This window comes from Dipodomys ordii, unplaced genomic scaffold, assembly GCF_000151885.1.
Source record: "Dipodomys ordii isolate 6190 unplaced genomic scaffold, Dord_2.0 Scaffold41, whole genome shotgun sequence".
NCBI classification, from domain to species: Eukaryota; Metazoa; Chordata; class Mammalia; order Rodentia; family Heteromyidae; genus Dipodomys; species Dipodomys ordii.
Genome location: NW_012267257.1, coordinates 10,322,853 through 10,346,428, shown reverse-complemented (window position 1 = coordinate 10,346,428; position 23,576 = coordinate 10,322,853). Strand labels below are relative to the sequence as shown.

The 23,576-nt window shown below is 43.3% G+C and overlaps 1 protein-coding gene across 1 annotated transcript in view; it reads left to right on the top strand.

Moving 5' to 3' along the window:
* The window catches only part of Egflam (EGF-like, fibronectin type III and laminin G domains), a 166,493-nt gene that overhangs the window by 125,415 nt on the left and 17,502 nt on the right, over positions 1-23,576 (top strand). The window contains exons 13-17 of the mRNA XM_013018520.1: positions 1,128-1,253; positions 2,377-2,620; positions 7,191-7,302; positions 12,748-12,864; positions 16,019-16,199. Of these exons, the coding sequence (XP_012873974.1) occupies positions 1,128-1,253; positions 2,377-2,620; positions 7,191-7,302; positions 12,748-12,864; positions 16,019-16,199 (780 nt within the window). The remainder of the gene's footprint in view (positions 1-1,127; positions 1,254-2,376; positions 2,621-7,190; positions 7,303-12,747; positions 12,865-16,018; positions 16,200-23,576) is intronic.

The following is a 23,576-nucleotide window of genomic DNA, read 5'->3' as shown; positions in this document are numbered from 1 at the left end:
AGGGACATGTTTTCAGCTGTGGCTGAAGAGAGACCACAGTCACTCATACCTGAACTTCTGATAGTGGCCAGCTGGAAAGCATAGAGACTAGCCTGCCCCAGCCAGCATAGTGCAGCATCCACAGTTCTTTAATTACATTCCTTAGCAGCCCCTGAAGCCAATTTCCTGCCTAGTAATAGGCAAAGTTCCTCTTCCTCGGTCCTACAAAAGTGTTTTAAAGTTGCCTAATAGTTTTGGGTGAGATTGTGGTCTGTCTGTCTCACTCATTTCTTACACATAAAGATAAAGGTGAAAGAAGTTGAAAGCCCAGGACAAGTCCATTTGTTTGCACTTCATTTGACTTTTTGTTGTTGTTGTTGTTGCTGTTGTTTGTGGTTCTGGGGTTTGAACTTAGGACCTTAACCTTGCTAGGCAGGCACTCTACCACTTAAGCCATGTTCCCAGGCCTCAGCTGATGATCTTGAAAATGGCAAAGTGTGACCTTGGGGGGGGAATTCTGTGACACATGTTGCACAGAACGAACCCGTGTGACCTGACTCTCTTAGCATTGCTCACTGTGAGGTCCTTTCCTCACACTCATGAGACTAACTGCAGCAGGAGAAACAAGGATTCTAGAATCCACATGCTGAGGTACCATGGAGCCCGCCCCATCTCCCTGCCCCAGACAGGAATCCACAGGACAAAAAGTTAATGAGCTTAGGTAGATGCTTAAATCCTTCAGTGATTATCTTGCTTGTCTAAGCTTTGAACCAAGGCAGCCATACTTAAGCTAGTTGGGGGTCACACACATTAAGATGCTCTTAACATATCCCTTCATGCAAGAACAATGGAGAGATGGATTGAAGCAGAAACAGTTCAGTCATTCCCATTGGTGGCTATACACTTACCCAATGGCTTATCATTTGATTTATTATGGCAAATACATTTTTTATAAGTCTCTGTGGCTCTGCATAAATAACAAGCTAAAATCACATTTAAAGTGTGGATTGCCCTTATCCTGAAGCCGGCTGGAACTGCACCGTGGGACAGATCAGCGGGAAGGGGAGCCCAACTGTGTGTCTAGAAGTGTGTAGTGCCACCCAGGCCCACCTCCCGAATTGACTCTCTGCTTTCTGCTCTGTGTGCAGGAGAATGCAGCAGTGGAATTTGTGATGAGGCCTCCTGCATCAATGGTGGCACCTGTGCCGCTATCAAAGCCGACTCCTACATTTGTCTCTGTCCTCTGGGGTTCAAAGGTCGACACTGTGAAGCCGGTGAGAAAGAAGCAAGTTGATGGCAGTTCCTAGCTGCATGCTAATCTGCATGGCTGTAACTTGTCAGCAGTGCACTTGTAGCAAAGCCTTGTATGTTTTTATGGGCTCAGGGTTGCTGGGTGGGAGGGATGGAAGTGTCTCAGAGTGCCAAAGTTGTAAACCAACTAGAGACGTTCCTTTTGAGTGTGGGTGGCCCTCCAAAACCTTTTAGAAAGCCTGCATTTGTGTGGTTTATTTCAGATCGAAGTCAAAGCTTTTAAGCTCTTGTTCTTCGGGGTATTTGAAAATTTGATAGAAAAAAGATTGAGCAACACAGAAATTAACATGTGATAAGACCAAAAAATGCTTTTGTTTTTCCTTCTCTCTGCTGTTCTGCCAAATTATCCCACCACTCAACACAGCATATATCTTCCATAAATCTATATGTGTGTAGATGTGTGTATCTATAGAACACCCACACCCACACAGACACACGAATGATAATTGGGCATTTTAAAGAGTGTGGAAAACTATGCAGGTTGTTTTAAACATGCTTTAATTTTTCATTAAAAAAATGAAAAGTAAAATAAAATAACTGGGCCCAGTCTCACCAAAAATAGTCAAAATCCAATGCTTGCTTCATGTTTGGACCTAAAATGCTCCCCTGGGAAAATTTCTTTTAATGCTATAAGCTCAAATCTCATGTCCTCAGAAAGCATGTGTGATTCAGAGTAAGCCATGCCATCCTGTGTTTCAGTAGGCAAAGTAGCAGAGGAAAAGCTGATTTTTTCTTGCACATATCCCAAATCACTGCAGTTCAGAGAGTGGTGGCAAAGCTGATCTATGCAGAGCTATTCAGGGGTACCGTGTCTACCCCCTAGGGACTTAGATCCTCCACTGAACCTGGCCTGCAGCCAGCATGGGAGTGAAAAGAATATAAGGAAGATGGACCAGACGTGGAGTGCTAGATCACACTTTCATCCTGTCCCCATGGCTAGAACTCAGTCATGTAACCCATCTAGCTATAGAACATCTGGGAAGTCTTGGATAGGCATGTGCCACAAAGGAGGGAATCCAGCCCTGGGCGCATGACTCACCAATTTTGGATACACATAGATTTCTAACATCTTGCTTGTGTCTCCAGCCTTCACCTTGACCATGCCTCACTTCAGAGAGTCTCTGCGATCCTATGCTGCCACACCCTGGCCCCTGGAGCCCCAGCATTACCTTTCCTTCACGGAGTTTGAGATCACGTTTCGGCCAGACTCGGGGGATGGTGTCCTCTTGTACAGCTACGACACGAGCAGTAAGGACTTCCTGTCCATCAACATGGTGGGGGGCCACGTGGAGTTCCGCTTTGACTGTGGCTCTGGGACTGGTGTCCTCAGGTAAGGGAGGAGACCTTTTGCAACTCTCTCCATCCAAAAGCCAGACGGAAAAAAACAGTGGTGGTGGCTTGACACTCCTCCTTTCTTCCCTAGAGGAGTCTCTTTGGAAGATTTTCCTGTTTCCTAAAGATGACAGGCTTCTCCAAACAACTTCCTAGTATTTAGCAATTCTCTGTTCCAAAGGCTTGTTTCCCATGAGGGTAAATGGTCTCCATTTCTACCTCAGGATATGTAATACCACAATGAGACACTCAATAAGCTGTGACCAGTCAGCACCTGATACAGAACGTCATATGATGGACACTCATCAAATAGATGTCAGCTAGTCAGAAAGCTTTAATACATATTTAGCATGTAGAAATGTACTTGCTAGCTTCACTTTAGATTTTAGCTATGTTCTTGAGGGTTTTTTAAAATAGTAATTAGTTATTTGAAAAATCTCTTCCTTACTCTTCTCCCTATAAAAGAACCTCATACAAATCATGGGTAATGCACTCATACCTCTGACCAGTGAGCTCAAGAAGAGTATGTGATGAGTGATTTTTCACAGCTTGGTAATCTGTAAATTCTTCCAGCATAGTTACTGCTATGTGCAGAATATTTGAATAGTGAATAGTGGAAACTTTCTTCCCATTATTTAGTTTGTACTATTACATTACTTCACAAATCGACTGTTCCCATATAGTGGGTCAGCATTTGTTTTTTGAATCCCCCTGGAGTCTGTGGTTGATGTTTTCTTATTTGTGACTATCTTCCTGTCATTTCTTTCATACAGTTTTTTTTTTCCTTTTTTTGTTGATCATGGGCCTTGAACTCAGAGCCTGGGTGCTGTTCATGAGCTGTTTTGCTCAAGATTAGTGCTCTACCACTTTAAGCCACAGTGCTGCTTCTGGTTGTTGAGTGGTTTATTGGAGATAAGAGTCTCTTGGACTTTCTTGCCCAGGCTATTGAACCATAATCCTCAGATCTCAGCCTCTTGAGTAGCTAGGATTACAGGAATGATTACAGTTGGTTTAGCTATTTCATATAGTTTTAACCTTCAAGTTCAAGGGCACTGATCTAATAGAGACATTCTTCTTATTCCTATATCTGTCTGGTTCTCTTTTGAAACTCACTAGGATGTTTTGCTTAATGGCACACTGCAACAAGCAACCAGTTAGTCTGCCATTTTAAAGGGAATTGCAGGCTGTATTCAATCACTGCTTGTATTGCTAGTCCATCAGTTTTAGAAATGTTGTGTGTGATGCTACTGCCATGTATCACCCTTAACTGCCCATGATTTTTCATGGCTGATGGGAAATGTGCTCTGCATTAAGTCAACAGTTGTTTGCTTTTGTCCTTGAGGCTGAATTCTTAAACATCAGTGACACTTCCTACCTTGGGAAGTGGACATTTCTGTACCTCTAAGTTATGTAAAAACATCCTATATCTCAAGACAACTTTGCTGGGTATTTAATTGATTAAATTTACATATGATTATGCAAAAGAGCCAGAGCAATTCACTTAACACTATATGTCAAGTGTTGAAGGGAACACACCTTGACTATCGCCTTGGGCTTTGACTTCCTTCTGGATGAGGAGGAATTCAAAAGAACTCTGGGAGGACAGAGCCTCCGCAGCCTTCTCCTCCACGTTGCTTCTCTGTAGTGGCAACTCCAGCACTGGGGTGACAGCGGTGCAGAGACCCTTCAAAGGCCATTTCTTATTTCTTTTTCATAATGAGACTATATAGTCTGATCATGCTTTCCTGGGGCTTGGATACTGTCTCTAAGCTTCTTTTGCTCAAGGCTAATGCCCTACCACTTGAGGCATAGCTCCACTTCCAGCTTTTTCTGAGTAGTTAATTGGAGATAATAGTCTCACCGACTTTCTTACTCAGGCTGGCTTTGAATTGTGGTCTTCAGATCTCAGTCTCCTGAGATCTGGTGGCATGAGCCACCAGACCCTGGCTTAACAAGCCTTTTTTTTGATGAGTAATATCTTTAATTTTTTTTCAGTGTAAGCTGTTGTTTTCCTGTCAGGAAAAGTGCTCAGACTTAGTGAAAATGAGGCAAGAGTTGCCAGAGAACCAAGAACATCTTCCTTGTCTCCTCCTGTTCACGGAGTGACTTGATAACAGAGGTAGATCGCTATTGAGGTTTTAGATGCTTCTTTGGAAAATGGACTTAGAAAGAAGTTGTTTATTTTGAAATCATTTCAAAGACTTAATAAAGGAAATTCAGTGAAAGCTTGAAATTACAGGAAGTTATGGAATTGGCCAAACCATTTAACTTTAGGGAAAAGATAGAGTGTTCAAAATCATTATGAACTTAATTCAAAAATCCAGACAATTGGAATGGACTGTTGATTGCTGTGATCGATATGACTGTGTAGAGGAAAGTGGTGTATTGACGGCCAATGACCTCTGTAGGACAGGAACATGACAACCACCATGGTAGTTATTATGGAAACAGATCTCTTAAAAATGGGCGGCTTGTTTCTTTATTGCATATTGATTTAGCCAAGGTGATTAAATTCTAATTGCTAAGGACAAATCACAAAAGCATTTGCCTGAGCAAAAGAATCAAATGAGGGGGTGGTGACCCTTCGATAATTGTGCCTATTGGTATTCCTCATGGTTTTCTAAAGATGATCCAAGACCTAAAAAAAATAAGAAGAAGGTTCAGTGAGAGCCAGGAACCAGACATTGTTGGAACTATAAATGCAATAATTATGTTCTTGCTATATACCTTACTATAAAAAGCAATGCCAAAAACTTTTTATAAATCTCATGTAAGTTTCAAGGTCTTCTACCTCAACTTGATAATGGAAATTTTTAAAAATAATGTTAATCTTTCTCACAATATCAGAGAGCATGAAACACCAGAATGCCTGAGACATGGTGATTTATAAACAGCAGAGATTTATTTCTCAGCTCTAGAGGCTGTGAAGGTCAGGGTCCAGGGCAGGGTCCTTTTTGCTGTGTTGTCCTCACAGCAGAAGACAGAAAGGCAAGGGAGCGCATAGGCATAGTAGGTTGAAGCAAACAGAAGCTAAATTTAATCTTTAATAGGAACTGATCTCATAATCACAAACTCGCTCTCATGACACTGACATTAATCCATGTCTGAAAGCATAGTCCTTATGATGGAATCACCTTTTAAAGGCCCTAATACATCACATAAATATTGGACACATTCAAACTGTAGTATCTCTCCCAACATTCCATTATAAAAAATTTCAAAATATAGGAAACTTGAATTATAAAAATTTATATATCTTCCACCTGTAGTCCATAATTAATGTCTTGCTATTTTTTATATCTTTATTGTAAAGGTGATGAACAGGGAAGACAAGGGTTATAGTTATATAAGTAAGGTAACTGCTAAGTTTCTTTTTTTTTTTTTTTTTTTTTTTTTTGGTTGTGTGGCCTGTACTCTGGGCCTGGGTGCTGCACCTCAGCTCTTCAGCTCAAGGCTAGCGCTCTATGGCTTGAGCCACAGCGCCACTTCTGGGTTTTTCTGCTTATCTGGTGCTGAGGAATCAAACCCAGGGCCTCATGCATGCAAGGCAAGCACTCTACCACTGAGCCACATTCCCAACCCCAAGTACATTTCTTTTTAAATACTGTTAACCCTTCCCTCAATTTCTCCCACTTACTCATCCATCCCCCCCACGTTGTATAGTTCATTTCTTGCTATTTTTTCTTTATCATATATCTATCTATCCTTACACCTATCCATCTATCCTCATTTTTATGTATTTTCAGGGATGATGCTAACATCAGCCAAGGAATCTGTTCTTGGTACCATAGACCTTTTTTTTTCTTTTCTTCAAAGTAAATACAGGATTGCTATCATATTTTACCTTCATGTCATCCTTCATATTGACGAAAAGCCTCATGATGCCTACATTCTAGTCGTTTTGTAAAGAATAAGTGAAATGGCAAGCGCAGTGCTCATGCCCACAGTTCAACAAATGGCACTACTGCTGCTGCTATTAGCAGGAATTGTTTTTCTTTTGCTAAATGATGTATATAATGTCATCAAAGCTGGATTGGTAAAAATTATTGCAGCATCCTAACTCCTGATCTTCTTCCATCTATAGTAGCTAAGATTCTCCAGAGAACCAGAACCAATAAGCTATACATAGATATGTAGAAAGGGATTTGTCTTGTAGGATTGTCTTACATGATTATAGAACTGAAAAGTCCCACAGGCTACCATCCACAAGCTGGAGGCCCAGAAATGTGCATGGTGTAGTCCTGCTCGAGTCAATGACAGTAAGTCCTTATCTGAGCACAAAGGACCAAGAAGCAAAAGACTAAGATCTAATCCACATATGAAGTCTCAAGAACCAGGACTGCTAAGGTTTAATGGCAGGAGAAGCACATTAACCCCTTGCCCAACTTCTTGTTCAATGGATGTCCATCCATATTAGTGAAAGTCATTTTTTTACTGCCAATTCAGTGCTAATATGTTCCAGACATACCCTCACAGACACCCCCAAATAATGTCTTATCAGCTAAGTAGAGGGTTCTTCTCTCATTCAAGTGGACATAGAAAATGAATATCACATCTTTCCTTGACAGGAGTGAAAATCCCCTCAGCCTAGACCAATGGCATGAACTGCGGGTGTCTCGAACAGCAAAGAATGGTATCTTACAAGTGGATAAGCAAAAAGCAGTAGAAGGAATGGCAGAGGTAAGACCATGCTTTTTCTCTTAATGGTTTGCCATTATTGTAAACCAGCCCCTCAGGTTTTTTGTTTGTTTGTTTGTTTTGAGGCTTTTTTTGTTTCATTTTGTTTTGGATTTTTGCTCTTATTGTTAGAACAACAGCATAATATAGTGTTGAAATTCCACGCAGCTACCCTGCAAATATAAATAGGATTTATAGTAATAATTCTGACCTCATAGAGTTGTTATAAGTGTTAAGTGAGTTAGTAATAAGAACAGCACTTAGAAGATTGTCTTCTGCCCTCTACCTTCAAGTTCCAGCCTTGTTCTTATCAGCAGGATAATGTCATGGGCAAGAAAAACAAACCCTGAGTTAGGGCCTGCAGTGCAGTACGACATGTCTGATAACAAATGGCAAAACCAGACTCCTAGGTTTCAAAATTCAGCACTATGTAGCTTTACCTATTATTATTATTTGCTAATTATGTAATATTATGGATTTAAGAGCACAGAATTCTACTGTCTGTAACTTTGCTCCATGATTTGATTCCCAAGGTCATGTCCAAAGAAAAACAATGTTGCTTGCCAGAGGAGATAAGGGAGATTTGTATTAAAATAGAACCTAGCAAGATTCTGCATTTATACAAAAAGTATAATCTCTTACAAATGGGAAAGAATGCTGAGTACTGAGGACTCGTACCAGTAATCCAAGCTTCTTAGGAGGCTGAGATCTGAGTTCAAAGTCAGCCTGGGTAGGAAGCCTATGAGACACTATTAACTATCCTAAAAAGGCTGCAAGTGGAGTTGTAGGTCAAGGTGGTAGAGTGCTAGCCTTGAGCAAAAAAGCTCAGGGACAGCACTCAGGTCCTGAGTTCAAGCCCCAGGAAGTGTACACAAATAAAAACATAAAAAAGGAGACAAGACTCTTGCATTTGCTAATATCTTGTTCTAGATCTTGATTCTGTGAAAAATAATATTTAAGAGAGCAATGGCAAATTTGGTTATACTGTTTGTTAAGCAAAAGATTTCTAGAGGGGGGAAAGGTAAGGAAAAGAGTTTAATTGGGGAAGAAGATACTGAGCTGAGTAGAGAGTAAAGGAAATATATGTGTAGAAGCCAGCTGTGGAGGCAGTGATGATGGGAGGGTCTGTCAGAACCAGTCCTCCCTGAGAATTAGAAGAACACCCAAAGTTGGTTCTGCTTCAAGAAGTAAGCATCTACACATCTAGAAAATTCCCCATTTATGTTTGTGGATGTAAAGAAGAGAGGGGGGAGAGGAAGAGGGAAAGGGAAAGAGAGACAGAGAGAGAGAGAGGCAGAGTATGGGAGGGGTAGAGAAGGATGGACTGCGAAGGAAAGGAGAGGAGGGAGAGAGAAAACAGAAAAACAGATAAAATGGATTTTAGTGGGAGAACTGTCTTACTGTCCAACATGATCTAAAGCGTCTAACATTATAGTCCTGGCTATCTGTTGGTATCGTCATATAAATTGAAATACATGTAAGATTCATAACTCTTGAGGCCTTAGAACCATCTGTAGTAGCACAAGAAAGCTCAGAGTGGTAATATTTGTAAATAATAGGGTTAGTCTTTGATTACAAATTGGGTGTAGTTCAGTATTTGGTGTTTGACATTAGGATCTGAGAGAGAACACAATGTTAAACCACACTTCAGATTTCATATTACCACCCTAAGTGCTCACTGACAAGGTCAAAGTAGCTCCCTCTCTCGTGTTTTTCTGAACACGAAGTGGGAAGTGGGAAGTTGAGTTGAGCTCGCTCTCAACTAGGCAGGGGAAGGGGAATGCGTGACATGGGTCAAGTCCCCACCATAGGGATTCTGTCTTCAGATGTCCATACCAAGTTCAAGTGTGGCTGACAGGGCAGTGGCCTTAGAGGAGCTTAGAGACAGCAGAGTTTGGAGTAAACCTTGAGGGATTCACGCAAGACTCAGGCACCTAAGCCCTGTGTGGCGCTAAAGCTGACTAAAGAGGCAGCACTAAGAAAACTATGAGCACAGGCTGGAGTGGAGTATACAGGAGTGGAAGAAAAGCCATATTTCTGAAGACTTCAGAAAGCCCCAGAGTGGCTTGCTGGCATTTTCAGAGTAGGCAAGAAACCTAGAACCAGACTCAAAGCGCCTCACTTCGGTGGGTCAGTGCTTCTTCACGCGCTGTCCCTGTGGGTATGGGGGCTGCAATCCTGCCTCTTGCCAGTGGGGGGGGGGGGGGGGGCAGAGTGTTGAGCAGCTAAGGAACCAGCTCTCACCGGGTTCACTGGACACACCCAACTCCAAATCCTTTCAAAGCAGTCTGCTGCCAATGCCTCCTAGCCCTGCAGCCTTCCTCCTTTCTCTTACTTGGACCTCTCAGCTTTGGGGTAAGAGCAAAGAGGAAGGAGAGAGGCCTATGGGTTTGTGGCGAGGGTTCCTGCCTAGATGAATCTTGTGTGAGGCCACATGAGTTCCTGAAAGCCTTTTTACTTCTTCAGTGACTTACCAGCTAATATGAGTCCTTGGGGTTCTTAGGGGAAGAGGCCATAGTATAGCTCAGAGATAGAGTGGTTGTCTAGGATGCACAAGGTCCTGAGTTCGATCCCCAGCATGGAAACATCAATAACAACAAAAAGAATCCTCAAAGCTTCCCAAAGGTTATGACCAAGGACAATAACCAAATCAACCTATTCCTTTGCTAAACAGCTGACCCTACGAGCACTCCCAAAGATCTATAGATAGACCTACAGATAGATCTCTCTGTTTCCTCTTTTCCATCCCTGACATGACTCTGAATCCACTTTCCTCCTTCTTGTGTCAGTGAGGACACATGATAGGTTCTTGGTCTCAAGTACAAAGAATTCAGGGGTGAATATACAAAGGACTTTGTTTTGTGTGGGATTGTGGGGGGGGTGGCCCTGGCTTGAACCCTGGGCCTGAGTTCTGTCCCTGAGCTCTTTTGCTCAAGGCTAGAGCTCTACCACTTTGAGCCACAGTGCCACTTCTAGTTTTCTGATATGATTTGGAGATAAGAGTCTCATAGACTTTCCTGCCTGAGTTGGCTTTGAACCATGATCCTCAGATCTCAACCTCCGGAATAGATGGGATTACAGGCATGAGCCACCAGTGCCTGGCTTACAAAGGAGTTTTAACAGAGTAAGGTTTATTGAGGCACCCTTTGAAGGAGTTGGTAACCCCAGAGAGAACTTGAGCCTATGGGTCGTTATGGATAGGATTTAATGATTTATATATAATTGTGGCGATTTCTGAGGAAGAGGGACTACCTTTCCAAGTATTGGAAGAGAGTGGGAGCCAAGATAGTGATTCAAAGAGAAGTAAGCATGAGACCACAGCCACAATGAGATGTAGATAAGGCTGGAAAAGTCCCTGCTGGAGAACTGTTGGCCAACTGTAGCAACAAGCAGTCTTAACTATGGCCAGCTATGGTCACTTCAGAATAACTGTGGAACAGAAGATGTGGCACAGTGTACCCGGATACGATGCTGCACCTCTTCTCTGAGTCTTGGGGTAGATTGTTTCCTTTTGTGCATGTCTCCCTCTGACCAATGATCTTTTTTGGGGGGGGGTCCAGTTGTGGGGCCTGAACTCTGGGCCTGGGCGCTGTCCCTCAGCTCTTCAGCTCAAGGCTAGCGCTCTACCACTTGAGCCACAGCACCACTTCTTGCTTTTTTTTTTCTTTTTGCTTATGTGGTGCTGAGGAATCGAACCCAGGGCCTCATGCATACAAGGAAAGCATTCTACCACTGAGCCACTTTCCCAGCCTTGACCAATGATCTTAAAACACAGATTTCTCTCCTGCTCATTCTTGCTTTAAACTCATTGCCTTTGAGTTAAGTTTAAATTCACGACATGGCCTCCAAAGATCTCCGTGTTTGCCTTCCTGTTTCTTTCCAATCCCTGACTCCTTCAAGTTTCCATAAATCTAACTCCTCTCCATCCACTATGTCTAGGGTACAGGGAGAAATATTCCTAATTTCAGGTGCACACATAGACAGTCCTCACCTATGCTGCTTGTAATGATCCATGGACTTATCTGTGCAATTCTGCACCTGTGTCGGGGGCGGGGGGGGGGCAAGACTGGTCTTTCCCATTTTCTGTTGTTTGTACAGCCCTTTACACAGTAAATGCCTAATAATGTTTGTTAGATAAATGATAGAAGGCTACCACTATTTATATTTCTTTTGCCATAAATCAGAGAGAACATTACCTGAAGTATTGCATTACCTGTAGTAATATAGGATCATTCCCTGTGATCTCAGATTTTGATTTATCTCTGTGCTATCTTTAGATGATTTAGCATTTTGATTATGCCTTATGCTTGAATAAGCTTAGGCATTACCTATTACACACAGCTGGTGAAACTACTAGAAGCAGGAGAAGCCTTTGGGAAACTAACATGGGGCATTTGAGAAAACTGGAAAGATAGAATTTCTCTGTCCTTTGCAATCTATCACAAAGACTACTTTCCCCTGCACCATGCCTTCCCTAGTTTTTGGACTGCTAGAAGCTCTCTCTTTACCATTCCCAAACATAGTAATAACCATACTGGAATGCTGGTTATTCATCCAAATCTAGGCAAAGTGTTAACTAAATGATACCCCAACTGCCAGGATAAGCTGAGTTATGCTACACGAAGTCACAAACAACATAACAAGGGTTTAGTTCTTTGCTTACACCACAGATCAACCAATGGTTAGCCTCAGCTTGCATTTGTTCCAAACTAAAGGAACAGCAAAAGAGAAAAAGTCACAATGAACCACTTCCTGGTTGTGAAAGCTTCTGCCCCAAAGCAATTCAAGTCTCTTCTGCTCTCCTTTCATTGGATAATCCAAGTCACATGGGACAAGCTCCATTAGTTGCTTTCTGCAGGGAGGGGTACAAGTCAAGGAGCAGTAAACAACAAAGAACAGTAATACAGTCTATAAACTCTTCATGACATGCCTAGGATGAAGATATTATCATTGTCACTGATAATAAACTTGAGTTGCAAAGAGCAAAGAAATTTACCAACATCCTAGTAAATGGTAAATGCTTGTTTTGGTAATAAAAAAGAATGTGAAAGCTAGGAGCTGGTGGCTCATTCTTGTAATCCTAGCCACTCAGGAGGCTGAGATTTGAGAATTGCTGTTTGAAACCAGACCAGGCAGGAAAGTCCGTGAGACTCTTATCTCCAATTAACTACCAGAAAACTAGAAGTGGCACTGTGGCTCAAGTGGCAGAGCACTTGCCTTGAGCCAAAGAGCTCAGGGACAGAGCCCAGGCCCAGAGATCGAGCCCCATGACCGACCAAAACAAAAAAAGAATGTGGAAGTCCAACCGATCTCTAGATAGATTGCTATAATGAGTCATAAGGCTGTCTCTACCATTTGGTTCCCCAACAGGGAGTCAAAGACATAGTTGATAGTCTGAACAGTGATAATGAATTGATACTAAGATTTGTGGTTTAAATCTCTCGGCAGGGTGGCTTTACCCAGATTAAGTGCAACACAGATATTTTTATTGGCGGTGTCCCCAACTACGATGACGTGAAGAAGAACTCAGGCATCTTCAAGCCATTTAGTGGCAGCATCCAGAAGGTATAACTTCACTTTTTTTAGTTTACTCTGTCACTTTGATTTTACACAATTGAATTATGATCAGTATGATCTGCTACACTCAAGAAAGAAGTGCTGAGAAAGTTCTAAGATTTTGACAATTTTATTTTTTTAAATACCTTCCCAACTCTACTTTGTTACAACACCTGTTCCTAGATCGGTGCTCATTATACCTTACATTCATGATATTCTAAGTAAACTCAGTGTTTGTAGCAAATCCAACCCTCAAATTCTAAACATATTCAGGGAGACAACTGATACGAGGAGACTGCAGACACTACTACATCAGGGAAAGAGGTAAGTGGCGCCAACTGCGTCTCGTAGCTTCTGTTTCTCTTTACATTGCTTTGTAGCTCGCTCAAGCTACATGTCACCTGTCATCCCACACATTTGCTCATTAGTCAGGGAACCAAGGTCTCAATAGCATACATTAAGGACAAAATAACCACTCAGTTAGCACTCCCATTTGTCTCCCATTCCTTGTCTTGAGGCTGTCCATTGCTCTCTGGCTGGGAAGACATGTTCTATTTGCCACAAACATGCAGCTTGCCTCATGGACTTATAGATGACTAAGACTGGGCAAAGACTCTAAAGAAAAGTAGCTTCATCCTATTTTCCTGCAGTGACCAAGGATGATATCTGGATCATTTTTGGTAGAGACCAAGATGAAGGAGGGACAGCAAAGGTTCTGCTGTGATTTGTACCTTGTGGCACTGGGAAAGGCCCATGAACTGGATCTTTATCATCTCCTAGCTCAGGAAAAAGGCCCGGCCAATATTTGCTGGCTCTGATGTGGTTTTTTTCCCCTTGGCTACTGAACCATGATATCAGGGACATGGCAGTGCAGGCTGTCTTTTCCCCATGAGGGACATGGGAGAGATACTGGCCATGTTTAGTCAGCTTTGAAATTCTTTGCCCTCACTGTTGGCCTTTTTCAGGCTTTGCCCTGTAGTAAGGTAAATCATCTCAGAAGCCACATTTTAAAATATAGAATATTGGGGTCTTTATTATACAGTTAACAGGTTGCAGGCCACCAGTTGTTACAAAAGCCTGCAGCACTCAAATACACATAACACAGCCAGGAAACATGCTAAAGAGAAAGAAATAAGAACAATAACAACAAGCCAATTCAGCTCCAGTGGAGAGCTGAATTGGGACTCCATGATGACTAGAGATGAGCCAGGACACAGGACACGACCACAGAGACACACGTGGCATGGAGTCCAGAGGCTAGGCTGGTCCGGGCCTAAATAGGTCAGGGCTGGGGGCAGATCCTCAGGAAATTCCCAGTCCCAGACACTGGACTGACAGATTCAGTAACCTATCAGCAAGTGCTTATCCCTGCCTCCAGTGATCCTGGCTTACCCATTACCTGGGAGGCAGGTGAGGGGGGTAAGGAAGTTTCTTCCCCCAGAATGAAGACAAGACCCTGCAATCCACCATGTGGCCAATGTGGTGCTGGCCAGACCTGGCCTCCTTACTTCAGCCCCTTCCCTTCCCACCTTCTAGAAGGGCCACTCTTTCCTCCCAATAACTCAGTCATTGGTGGTGCCACATCTGCTACTGAATGGTGCCTGTCTTGGCTTGTCTTGAGTATGTACTATTCCGTTTCGTGTCCTTCACTTCCAGCATGGAAAGAGGAGGTTGTGAGGACTCAAGCTCCTCCCTAGCTTCTCAGATTTAGAACTGAGGAGTCTGGGTTGTTTTTTATTTTACAGCTCTCTCAGTGTTCTCCAAGGATAAAGCAAGACCTTAGGAACACCATTCACAGCAGGAAGTGCCCATTCTAATTTCTGATAACTCCCAGGGCAAAAGGAGGTACTCTCTGTGTCTCTGAGCTCTGCAGAGCCAGCATATGCTCATAGTAATTACATATCCTGAGTCAAGAGTCGAAAAGTTAGGCCCATTTCTTTGAGATTCAGGGATACAGTAACTGCTCCTGACAACTCATCAGCTAGAAAGAGTTGCTCTTCAGATCCAGGAAATATACAAACAGCAGTGCTAAGAAACTGAAGGAACGAGAGTGGGTCTAAACAAAAAGCCTTAATAATAGAGAACAGTCTTTAGTTTAAAATTGTGCTTTGAGTTGGTAAGTTCCAGAAAAGTGTCACTCTTATTAGATGACTGGTTCTTGATCCCCCGTGATTGTGTCCACATTTGATTGCTTTGGCTTATATTTAATATCTTTGTTAGACTCTAGTGTTCACCGCTTTTGTTTTTTACTTTGATTGTGTTCATATCTGATTTACTTTCTCCTTTGTTAAGATTAATTCCATGCACCTTGTCGGTTTGGGCTGTGTAAGCTGTGCATTAGCTGTATTCAGGGCAGAAGGGCTTTGTGACAGGCATTCCTCTGCCACCCGATAGCGCTACAATAAAGACTCCAAATTTAGCCTCTTAAGTGGTGGCTTCTCTGTTCTCGTGACTAGATCTACCATACAACAAAAGCACTGGAATCTCATTTGTTGTTTTTCAGTGGTGAGGAAAGGGGATGTTGTAAGGAGGGAGCTCAGAGATGGCCAGGAAGGAGGACAGCAAGAGTGACGGAGTGGACAATTGGGTGGCTCTGTTGATGGAGTTTTAGTGGACATTACAAAATATGTTAGCTAAAGCTCAGGAAAATACCCCAGGAAGTCTCTGGATTCCACAGCCCCCACCACAGCACCAGCTCCCTTGATCCTGCCCCATGCCTCTTGGTTTTGTCCTTTCCCTAGTCAGCCTTATAGCCATGGCCACGGCTTCCCAAGGGATCCTTGGAAGGTTTTCCCATTACTGACAACTAGGTCCCACCTTCAGAGACTGGCTCTATTTGGTCCCATGGGCAGGGGAAGCTCCTAAGTAATTCCACTAGCTAGGCTGAGTAGCTTAACTGCAGTTCTCAGGATGTCTTCTCTACTGTCCCAAGTAGCCTGTCTTCCAGAATCAGAGGAGCACTCTCCTTGGCAGCTTCTCTTAGGCACAAATGCAGTCCCCTCTGCACCTCTTTCCTTATGGACTGTCACAGCAGGAGCATGGCTTCTTTTTTATTAACTTTGCCTACTGTGTGGAGTTTGGGTTGGTATGCTGAGGGGAACTTCAGATGACTGCAAAGATGTCTCCTGATTCCTGAATTTCTTTGTTACGTGTCTCTCCCAAGATCATCCTGAACGACAGGACCATCCACGTGAGGCATGACTTCACCTCGGGAGTAAACGTGGAGAACGCGGCTCACCCCTGTGTGAGAGCTCCCTGTGCCCATGGGGGCAGCTGCCGGCCCAGAAAGGAGAGCTACGAATGTGACTGCCCTTTGGGCTTTGAGGGCCTACACTGCCAGAAAGGTACACAGGGAGGCTGGACACAACTTCCTGGAGGGATGAAAGCCAGGGACAGAATGTTGGGAGGCCAGCATTGTTAAAGGGAAATTTGCAGTATATGGGTACACTGTCCTGTTGGTTATTTTGATGAATGATTTCCTTATGTATCAGGTGGTCAATTACATATAAACAAGCCAATTACAATTACTTAGTGAACACTAAACACTGAAATACTTCTGTAAGAGGAGATTAAGAGTTCCCTGCCGTGGCTCCATGCTTCTTAAGAATTTCCCCCTCATTTCTCTACCAAATGGTGAAGTCATAGCATAGCAGGGGTTTCTAGGACTGATGCATTTGAGACTCTCCTGACAGGGGTACCTATATTTTGTGTGTTGATGATAGTTTTGACCCCTTTCTTGCATGCTATATAGAGAAATATTGCCCGCCTATGGAAGAAATGAATTATGCATTAATTATTCCAAACTAAAGAATGCATAACCTTCTGCAGCATGCTGCTTTCCACCGTGGGTCACCACAGTGTTCTCAGTTATAAAATGGGATAATACTAGCAATGGTAGCTACCCAAAGGGCTTGGTACAGACTGAATGAAGCCGTTGACATAAGGCATTTAAACAGGGAAGTACTCAACCAATATTATCATTCTATTCATTCTTATTACTGAGGGGAAAAACAAAATGTTAGCTGAGGCTATGAGCTCACCAGTTTGTATCATGCCTTTGTCTGGGAGCCAGCAGAACCACAGCCCACAAATCCTGGTCCTCTTTTTGCAGCTGCTTAAAGAAGCAGAAGCTGTGGGTTGGTCCTGGTGTTTAGAATAGGCGTGCCCACGTGTGACTGTCAGGTCGGGCCGTGTGGACTGTCTTGTCTCAGATGTCAAGGTGCCCTTACCTGCTTGGAAAAATAAGGAAGAAAGAAAGCAAGCAGAAAGCTTATCTTGCTTTCCTGTTGTTTTCTTGATTCCAGACTTTCGCCAAAATTAGAACCTAGAGGAAAACTATAAATTAGAGCAGTCTGAAAATATAGTAAAGATACCAATTTGCCTATTTGCATATCTCTTTTCCTTTCCTTTTTTTTTCTCTCTAAGACAAGGTCCTTCTATATAGCCCAAGCTGGTCTTGAACTCATGATCTTCCTGCCTCAGCCTACTGAATGATAGGTTATAGGTGTGTACCACCCTGCCCATTTATTAAGTAAATTATGGAATTTGAATGGCAAATAATCAATGCATTATTTTTCAACCAAGAAGACAAATTGCTCTTTTGGGAGTGATCCAGATTATAATTCTAACAAGCACAAGTGTTGAGCTAGAAGGTGGTAAATTTAGTTCAAGAGAGGTCCATTCAATCAGAATGTGGGTTTGACATGTCGGTCTCTGAATTTCCTGTATCCAGTTTTACTACAAGCAGTTCACACTTGCTTCTAACAGTAATGGTCCATATAAGTCAGGGCTTAAATGAACGTCTAGGTAAAAGGAAGGAAGAAAGGATACTTTGTAATCCCTTGCTTGATTCATGCTGTAAAACTTCAGCTCAAACTGATACAAAGTGCCCAGCATGTGACTCTGGGACTCTGGGTTCAGTTACAGTGAGAATCAAACAAGACAGATCTCTGTGAAGGCCCGAGTTCCTAGGAAGGTCTGCAGGAATGGGCAGTGGCAGGGAGTGTTTGGCCTCTACCGACACAGCAAGATCAAACCCAGGTGAACCATTTGCTGCTCTGCATGTTTCATCAGTACCTACTTTTTTCCCCCCTACCTAATAATTAAGCTTTGCATCAAGACATTGCTTTGGATAAAATGGAAGCTGTTGCAAATCCTAGGAAGGTTCATTTATAAGAACCCTTGCCTATATCCTATAATATCCTCTCCAGTGATACTAACTTAGGAAGGTTAGTAGGGATCTGAGATGGTTTCCCCAGGTCTCTACAGGTACACAGCTCTGGGCAGTTAGTATGAACTCAGCTATAATTTAGGGTTTCTTGTCCCTTGAAACGATTGGAAAGAAAGAATGAGGAAGAGATGGGCAATTGTCTTATTTCTGAGAGATGAAAAGCACTGAAAGTTTGGGCAAATTCATGAGCTGGAAGCCATCTTTAGGTATTATGCGGGGCTGGGAAGGTGGCTCAGTGGTAGAGCGCTTGCCTTGCATACATCAGGCCCTGAGTTCTATTCCTTAGCACCACATAAGCAAAGAGAAAAAAGCCAGAAGTGGCGCTTGGTTCAAGTGGTAGAGCGCTAGCCTTGAGCTGAAGAGCTGAGAGAGCGCCCAGGCCCAGAGTTCAGGAGCCACGACCGGACCGCCCCCCCCAAAAAAATAGGGAGGGCTTTTTTCCCCCCTACCTAATAATTAAATCATGCTTCAAAAGCAAGAATTTGTTTCTAGCATTCTCCACAGTCTTTAAACCTGTTTGTTTATTTGAGCAAAATATTGTAGAATCACCTAGGATGAGACCACCCAATCTTGACCCCAAACTTTCTCTGTGAGGAGCTGCTCATGGAGTCTGGATTCCTTAGGACTGGCTGCAGTCGGGGGAGTTGACACTTGGTCTCACTTCTTAAGAAGAAGGACCAGAAACAAACAAATCCCAGAGTCTGCCAGCCCTCAGGCCGCCAAGGTGGTTTAGAAACTCTCCTTTGTTCCTGGGAGGCCAAAAAAAAGTAGGAGCCGTGCCTGAACCCAGACAGAGGTGACATCAACTCCCACCCAGCCTCTGGTCGAAAGCATCAGCAGCTTCACAGAATCATCGCTCCCAGGCCCAACCCAAACCTGTCAAGAGACTGAGGTTCTTCTAACTCTCAGCCAGGACTCTGGGCACCAACAAAAACCATGCGGTTTCACTTTGGTGGTCTCCTCACCTCTCAGGTGGGGACTCTCACGTTCAAGCATCTTATTTCATCAAACCTCAGAACCCCATGCATGCACTAATCCCAAAAGCAAGGTCCCTGTGCATCTCACAAGGATGTCAGCAAGGCCTCCTCAATTCAGAACACTGTTTCCACCCCTAGAGGTTGCTTGCTTAGCTTGCTTTACTCTCATCTCTCTCTCTCTCTATATATATATATATATTTTTATTTTGGGCTCCCTCCCTCGGAGCTCTTGTATCTCTGTAAGTTGTTAATTCTCTAAAACTGAATTGTATAAAGCTGGGCATATAAAAAAGCTATGTTCTGAGGAATGATAACCTCCCAATTCATACTAACACATATATTCACTTGCAGAAATGGGAGCTGAATCCTGTGGTCAAATAAATCTCAATTATCTGTGCAAACCAACAAGCTCTCTTTTTGGTTGGATTTATCAGAGACCTTGCTATATTGTAAGAGGAGAGTGTAGATTATAGTGCCGCCTTCCCCCTGGCCCCACCCTGCCCCACTGCGAATTCTACTGGACTTTTGTGGACAGATCACTAAGGAAATTCTGTTCCTCTTTCCTTCTGAGCACAGAAACACTCAGGCCGCTAGGTGGAGGTGTTTCTCTGCAGCAGGCCAGCTGCTTAGCATACTCGCAGCTCAACAGCCCGAGGCAAAGCCTAGCATTAAGATACACATTCTCTCTAAGGATGTACTCTCCTAAAAGTTCAGATTTTGCCTGATCAATGCTGATCATAGAACACGAGGTGGCACTGAGGGCATTTTTATGTTATATTTAGTAGATATACATCATGTTGCTAAGGCTGAGCTAGATGATTTTAAACTCATTTGTTTTGATTCCAATGTATAAGAAGTAAATTTAGTAAATGTAGGTGTTACTTTGAAAATACTCTGAACATTAAAACACAAGTTAATAAAACATGAAGCTATGCATAGCATAGGGAATTTATTTTCTTAGGATGTTGTGTCATTTAACAATGGAAAAATTGGACGTACTTACCCAAGATGCTAGTCTGTAGTTAGGTGAAAATGTGCTGTTTCCTTCGTGGATTCAGAATCAACTTAATACAGGTTGAGTGCCCTTTATCCAGAATGCTTAGGACCAAAAGTAGTTTGAATTTCAGATTTTGAAAAAGTTTTAGAAGATCCATATATATGTAAAGAGGTATCTCAGATATGAAAGGCCCCTGGGTTTCATATGAAGTCAATTCTATACAGTATTTTTGTTTAATGTACCTGCTTTTGGACTGTTCCACGAGGCATAGAATTGTCCACTTATGGTGTCATGTCAGCACCCAAAAAGGTTCAGATTTTGAAGCATTTGGCTTGGAGAATTTTAGATTTGAAGGGCTCAACCTGTACAATAGAGAATTGTGTGCCAAGTCAGCTGTGTAAGAAGGGACCGTGCTGCCCTGTCTGAAGCTGCCCAGCAAGAACAAGTGTGTGCTAGGTATGCAGCCAGCAGGGTGCTGTGCAGTACTCTCCTGGCTCCTGGAAAAGCTAGACTTGGATAATTTATTAGCCTTTTCCTCATGTCCAGAGTGTATGGAGGACCCAGCTGTACTTGAAACCTTAAGGCGTTTGATTGCGAAATTGGTTTTTCCTGGGATATGGAACTTGTGGCTTAGCTTCTATTACTCATTGAAGATGGTTTGGGTGCCACCCAATGGCACATGGTTTAATAATTGAGAGAGAACGGTAAAACTTTTGATACATCAGTAAGGTCATTGCCACAGGGAAAAACATGCAGAAAAAAATAGGCATAGTATTTAGATAAACAATAAAGGGCCAGGAAAGGCTAAGTGGCCCTATCTGGCTCTAATGTTTCTGGATGGAATCACTGTTTATCCACACAGGCTAAATTAAGAGCATATCCACCTTATTCAGTAGCATCATTTTTGGGTACCCTTTGCCTTTGCTAACTCACAAAATAGCCCAGTCTAGTCTCTAGAATTTTATCAAGGGCAAAGGCCTGGGGATTAGGGGATTTGAGAAAATAAATACTGGGCTGGTGTATCAACACTCTGCCACATGGTCAAGAAAATTCCTACCCCATTACAAGGTGAGTAACTGAGTAAGAAGTTGTTTCTCTGGGCTTAGGAAAAAATGTGGGCTGTAGTCTGAAAGTGGGGGAGCAAGAGCATCAGAAGTGTTAACATACTATAAACATCTTGTTGGTCCACCACCACCCTTACCCCCAAGTAACCTACTATGGGGGAGGGGAAGTAGTGAATTGGTACTAGGAGAGACTTCTAGAAGTTTCTATTGTAGATCTTGTTTGCAATTCCTTCCAAATTCTTGCAGAGCTTTGTGAGGGAACAAGGCTTGTGTCCAAATGGCTTGTGCCCAGGGCAGTTGGTTGTCTAATGGCTGTGAACACTGACTTTCCCTTTCTCTTTCATGCTGGCACTGGGCAGAATGTGGGAACTACTGCCTCAATAGTAAGTATAGTAAGTCCTGTAGGAGATGGGAATGTTTGGGCCCCTGCTAGGCTGGCCAGGGTAGCTCTGCCCAGGCTGTGGGCACAATGCAGTCAAGCACACAGAGGGGACCAGGGGTAGGCAGTGTGGGGCACTGGACAAGCAGACCAGGGTGATAGGACTCTCCCCTTTGAGCACATGATCCCTGGGAACAAGCAGGATTGCTGCCCTGCTGGACCTCAGCGGGCCCTGCTCCAGGATCTAGCAGACAGCTGCATACAGCTCCCAAGAAGGAAGCATGCTAAGGCTCTGTGCACAGAGCTGATGGGTGATGTATTCCAGGGAATGTATGCTGGGGATGTATGTGTGAGTGTTTCAGGGAATACAGGGCAGCCATGGCTGTTGGCCCACAGACCCACAGACATGGCCAAGAGCAGCAGGTTCAAGCCCTGGTTGTACTTCTCACCTGGGGAGCAGGGAGAGCTAAACCCAATAGAGGCTGCTATTACATTTAGCCCTGGGACACCCCCCTTCCTCCCTTCTATTAAGAGTCAGCCACACCAGCAAGTGCTCCCTTCTACCTCCTCTAGTTTTGCTCCTCCCTCTTGTTTCCTTCCTCTAGTCTCCTTTCTATTTCCTTCTCTCCAGCCTGTGCCTTTCCTCCTTCTCTTTCTCATTTCCTTCCTCCCCTTCTCTTGCCCCCTGGTTGCCCATCAACCTACCTGACTCCTTCCTTTTCATGCCTTTTTCTCCATTGCCTTGATACTTTCTGCTAGGTTTTTAAAAAGAGGTAGCCGAGTAAGAACAGCACCAGCATACACGTGGTAAGGGGTAGGTTTATTCAGTAGACCTGCTGGGACCAGGCAAGGGTGGCACTCCACGTGGCTGGGAGAGGCCTGGGAAAGAGAGAGGAAAGAACTAGAAAAGAGCAGAGAGAGCTAGAAAAGAACAGAGCTAGAAAAGAACAGAGCAAGAGCAGAGAGGAACAGAGAGAGGGCGTCTGGGCCTGGGCTAGGCCTTATCTAGGGTATGGGCGGGGGAAAGGTGTGGCCACATCAAATTCAGATGTGACCTCAGCAGATGCAGATGTGACCTCTTCCAGGTGTGCCAGTTGCCTAGGTAACGCAGGTACTGGGTGGAGACTTTGCTGCGGGGAGGGTGGAGTCTGCTGGCCATCCAGGAGCGGACCTTACACTTTCTTCTCTCCTTTTCTTGCTGCAGCTTTCTCTTCATTTTCACTTGTGTCTTTCATTTTTCTACTCAGTTTCTTTTCCTGTCTTCTGGCCTTCTTGCTTCCCCTTCTGTCTCCTTCCCACCCCTCCCAACACCGTCCTGTTAGCCTGCAGGGAGAGGAGCCAGTGTGGACACAGTGTCTTTCTTCTCCACCTCTCACAGGTCCTCTTGGTTGTCAGCCCCTGCCCAAGGCTATGCTGTCTTGTTAAGCAATAAAGCAATTTCTTGGATAATTTACTCAGAAATCACCTTTTAAAATTTTTGTTTTTCCTTTTATTGTTCACATGTTCTTTCATCTTTATTTCCTCTCTTCTTCCTCCCTTCTTTATGAAAAGCTTTAGAGAACATGGCAGAGTAACCTTCTAACATAGAAACTTGTACCTGAAGGCCCATTATCATAGGGCTATTCTTCTCCACTTCCCTCCTTAAAAAAAGTTGAAGAGCTGGAGTGTGGCTCAAGTGAAGGCTCTTGAGCTTAAACCCTAGGACTGCTAAAGAAAAAAAGTAACAAAAGTTAAGTTTTAAATTCTGCCCTTGTTCAAAGTATCAGCTCATGATACATTTCTTTCCTAGGGTGGAGTTTTTAAAATAATATCTCTTCGGCTTCAAGCAATGTATGTCCTCTTGAAGCTGTAGTTGCTTCATAAACTGCTTTATTCTCTCACTTTGCACAATTTTTAACTATGAGAATATCCTTAGTTTATTCTTCCACTATTTTTTCAAAGAAGGGAAAACTAATCTGCTGTTATCTCTCTACTAGAAAACCCCTCATCACAGCCCAATGCCTGAGAGTGAATACACTGCTTACTTTGCTCATTTGCTGTGTGTAGGAGAGTGATTTCTCAGGAAGACAAGGGA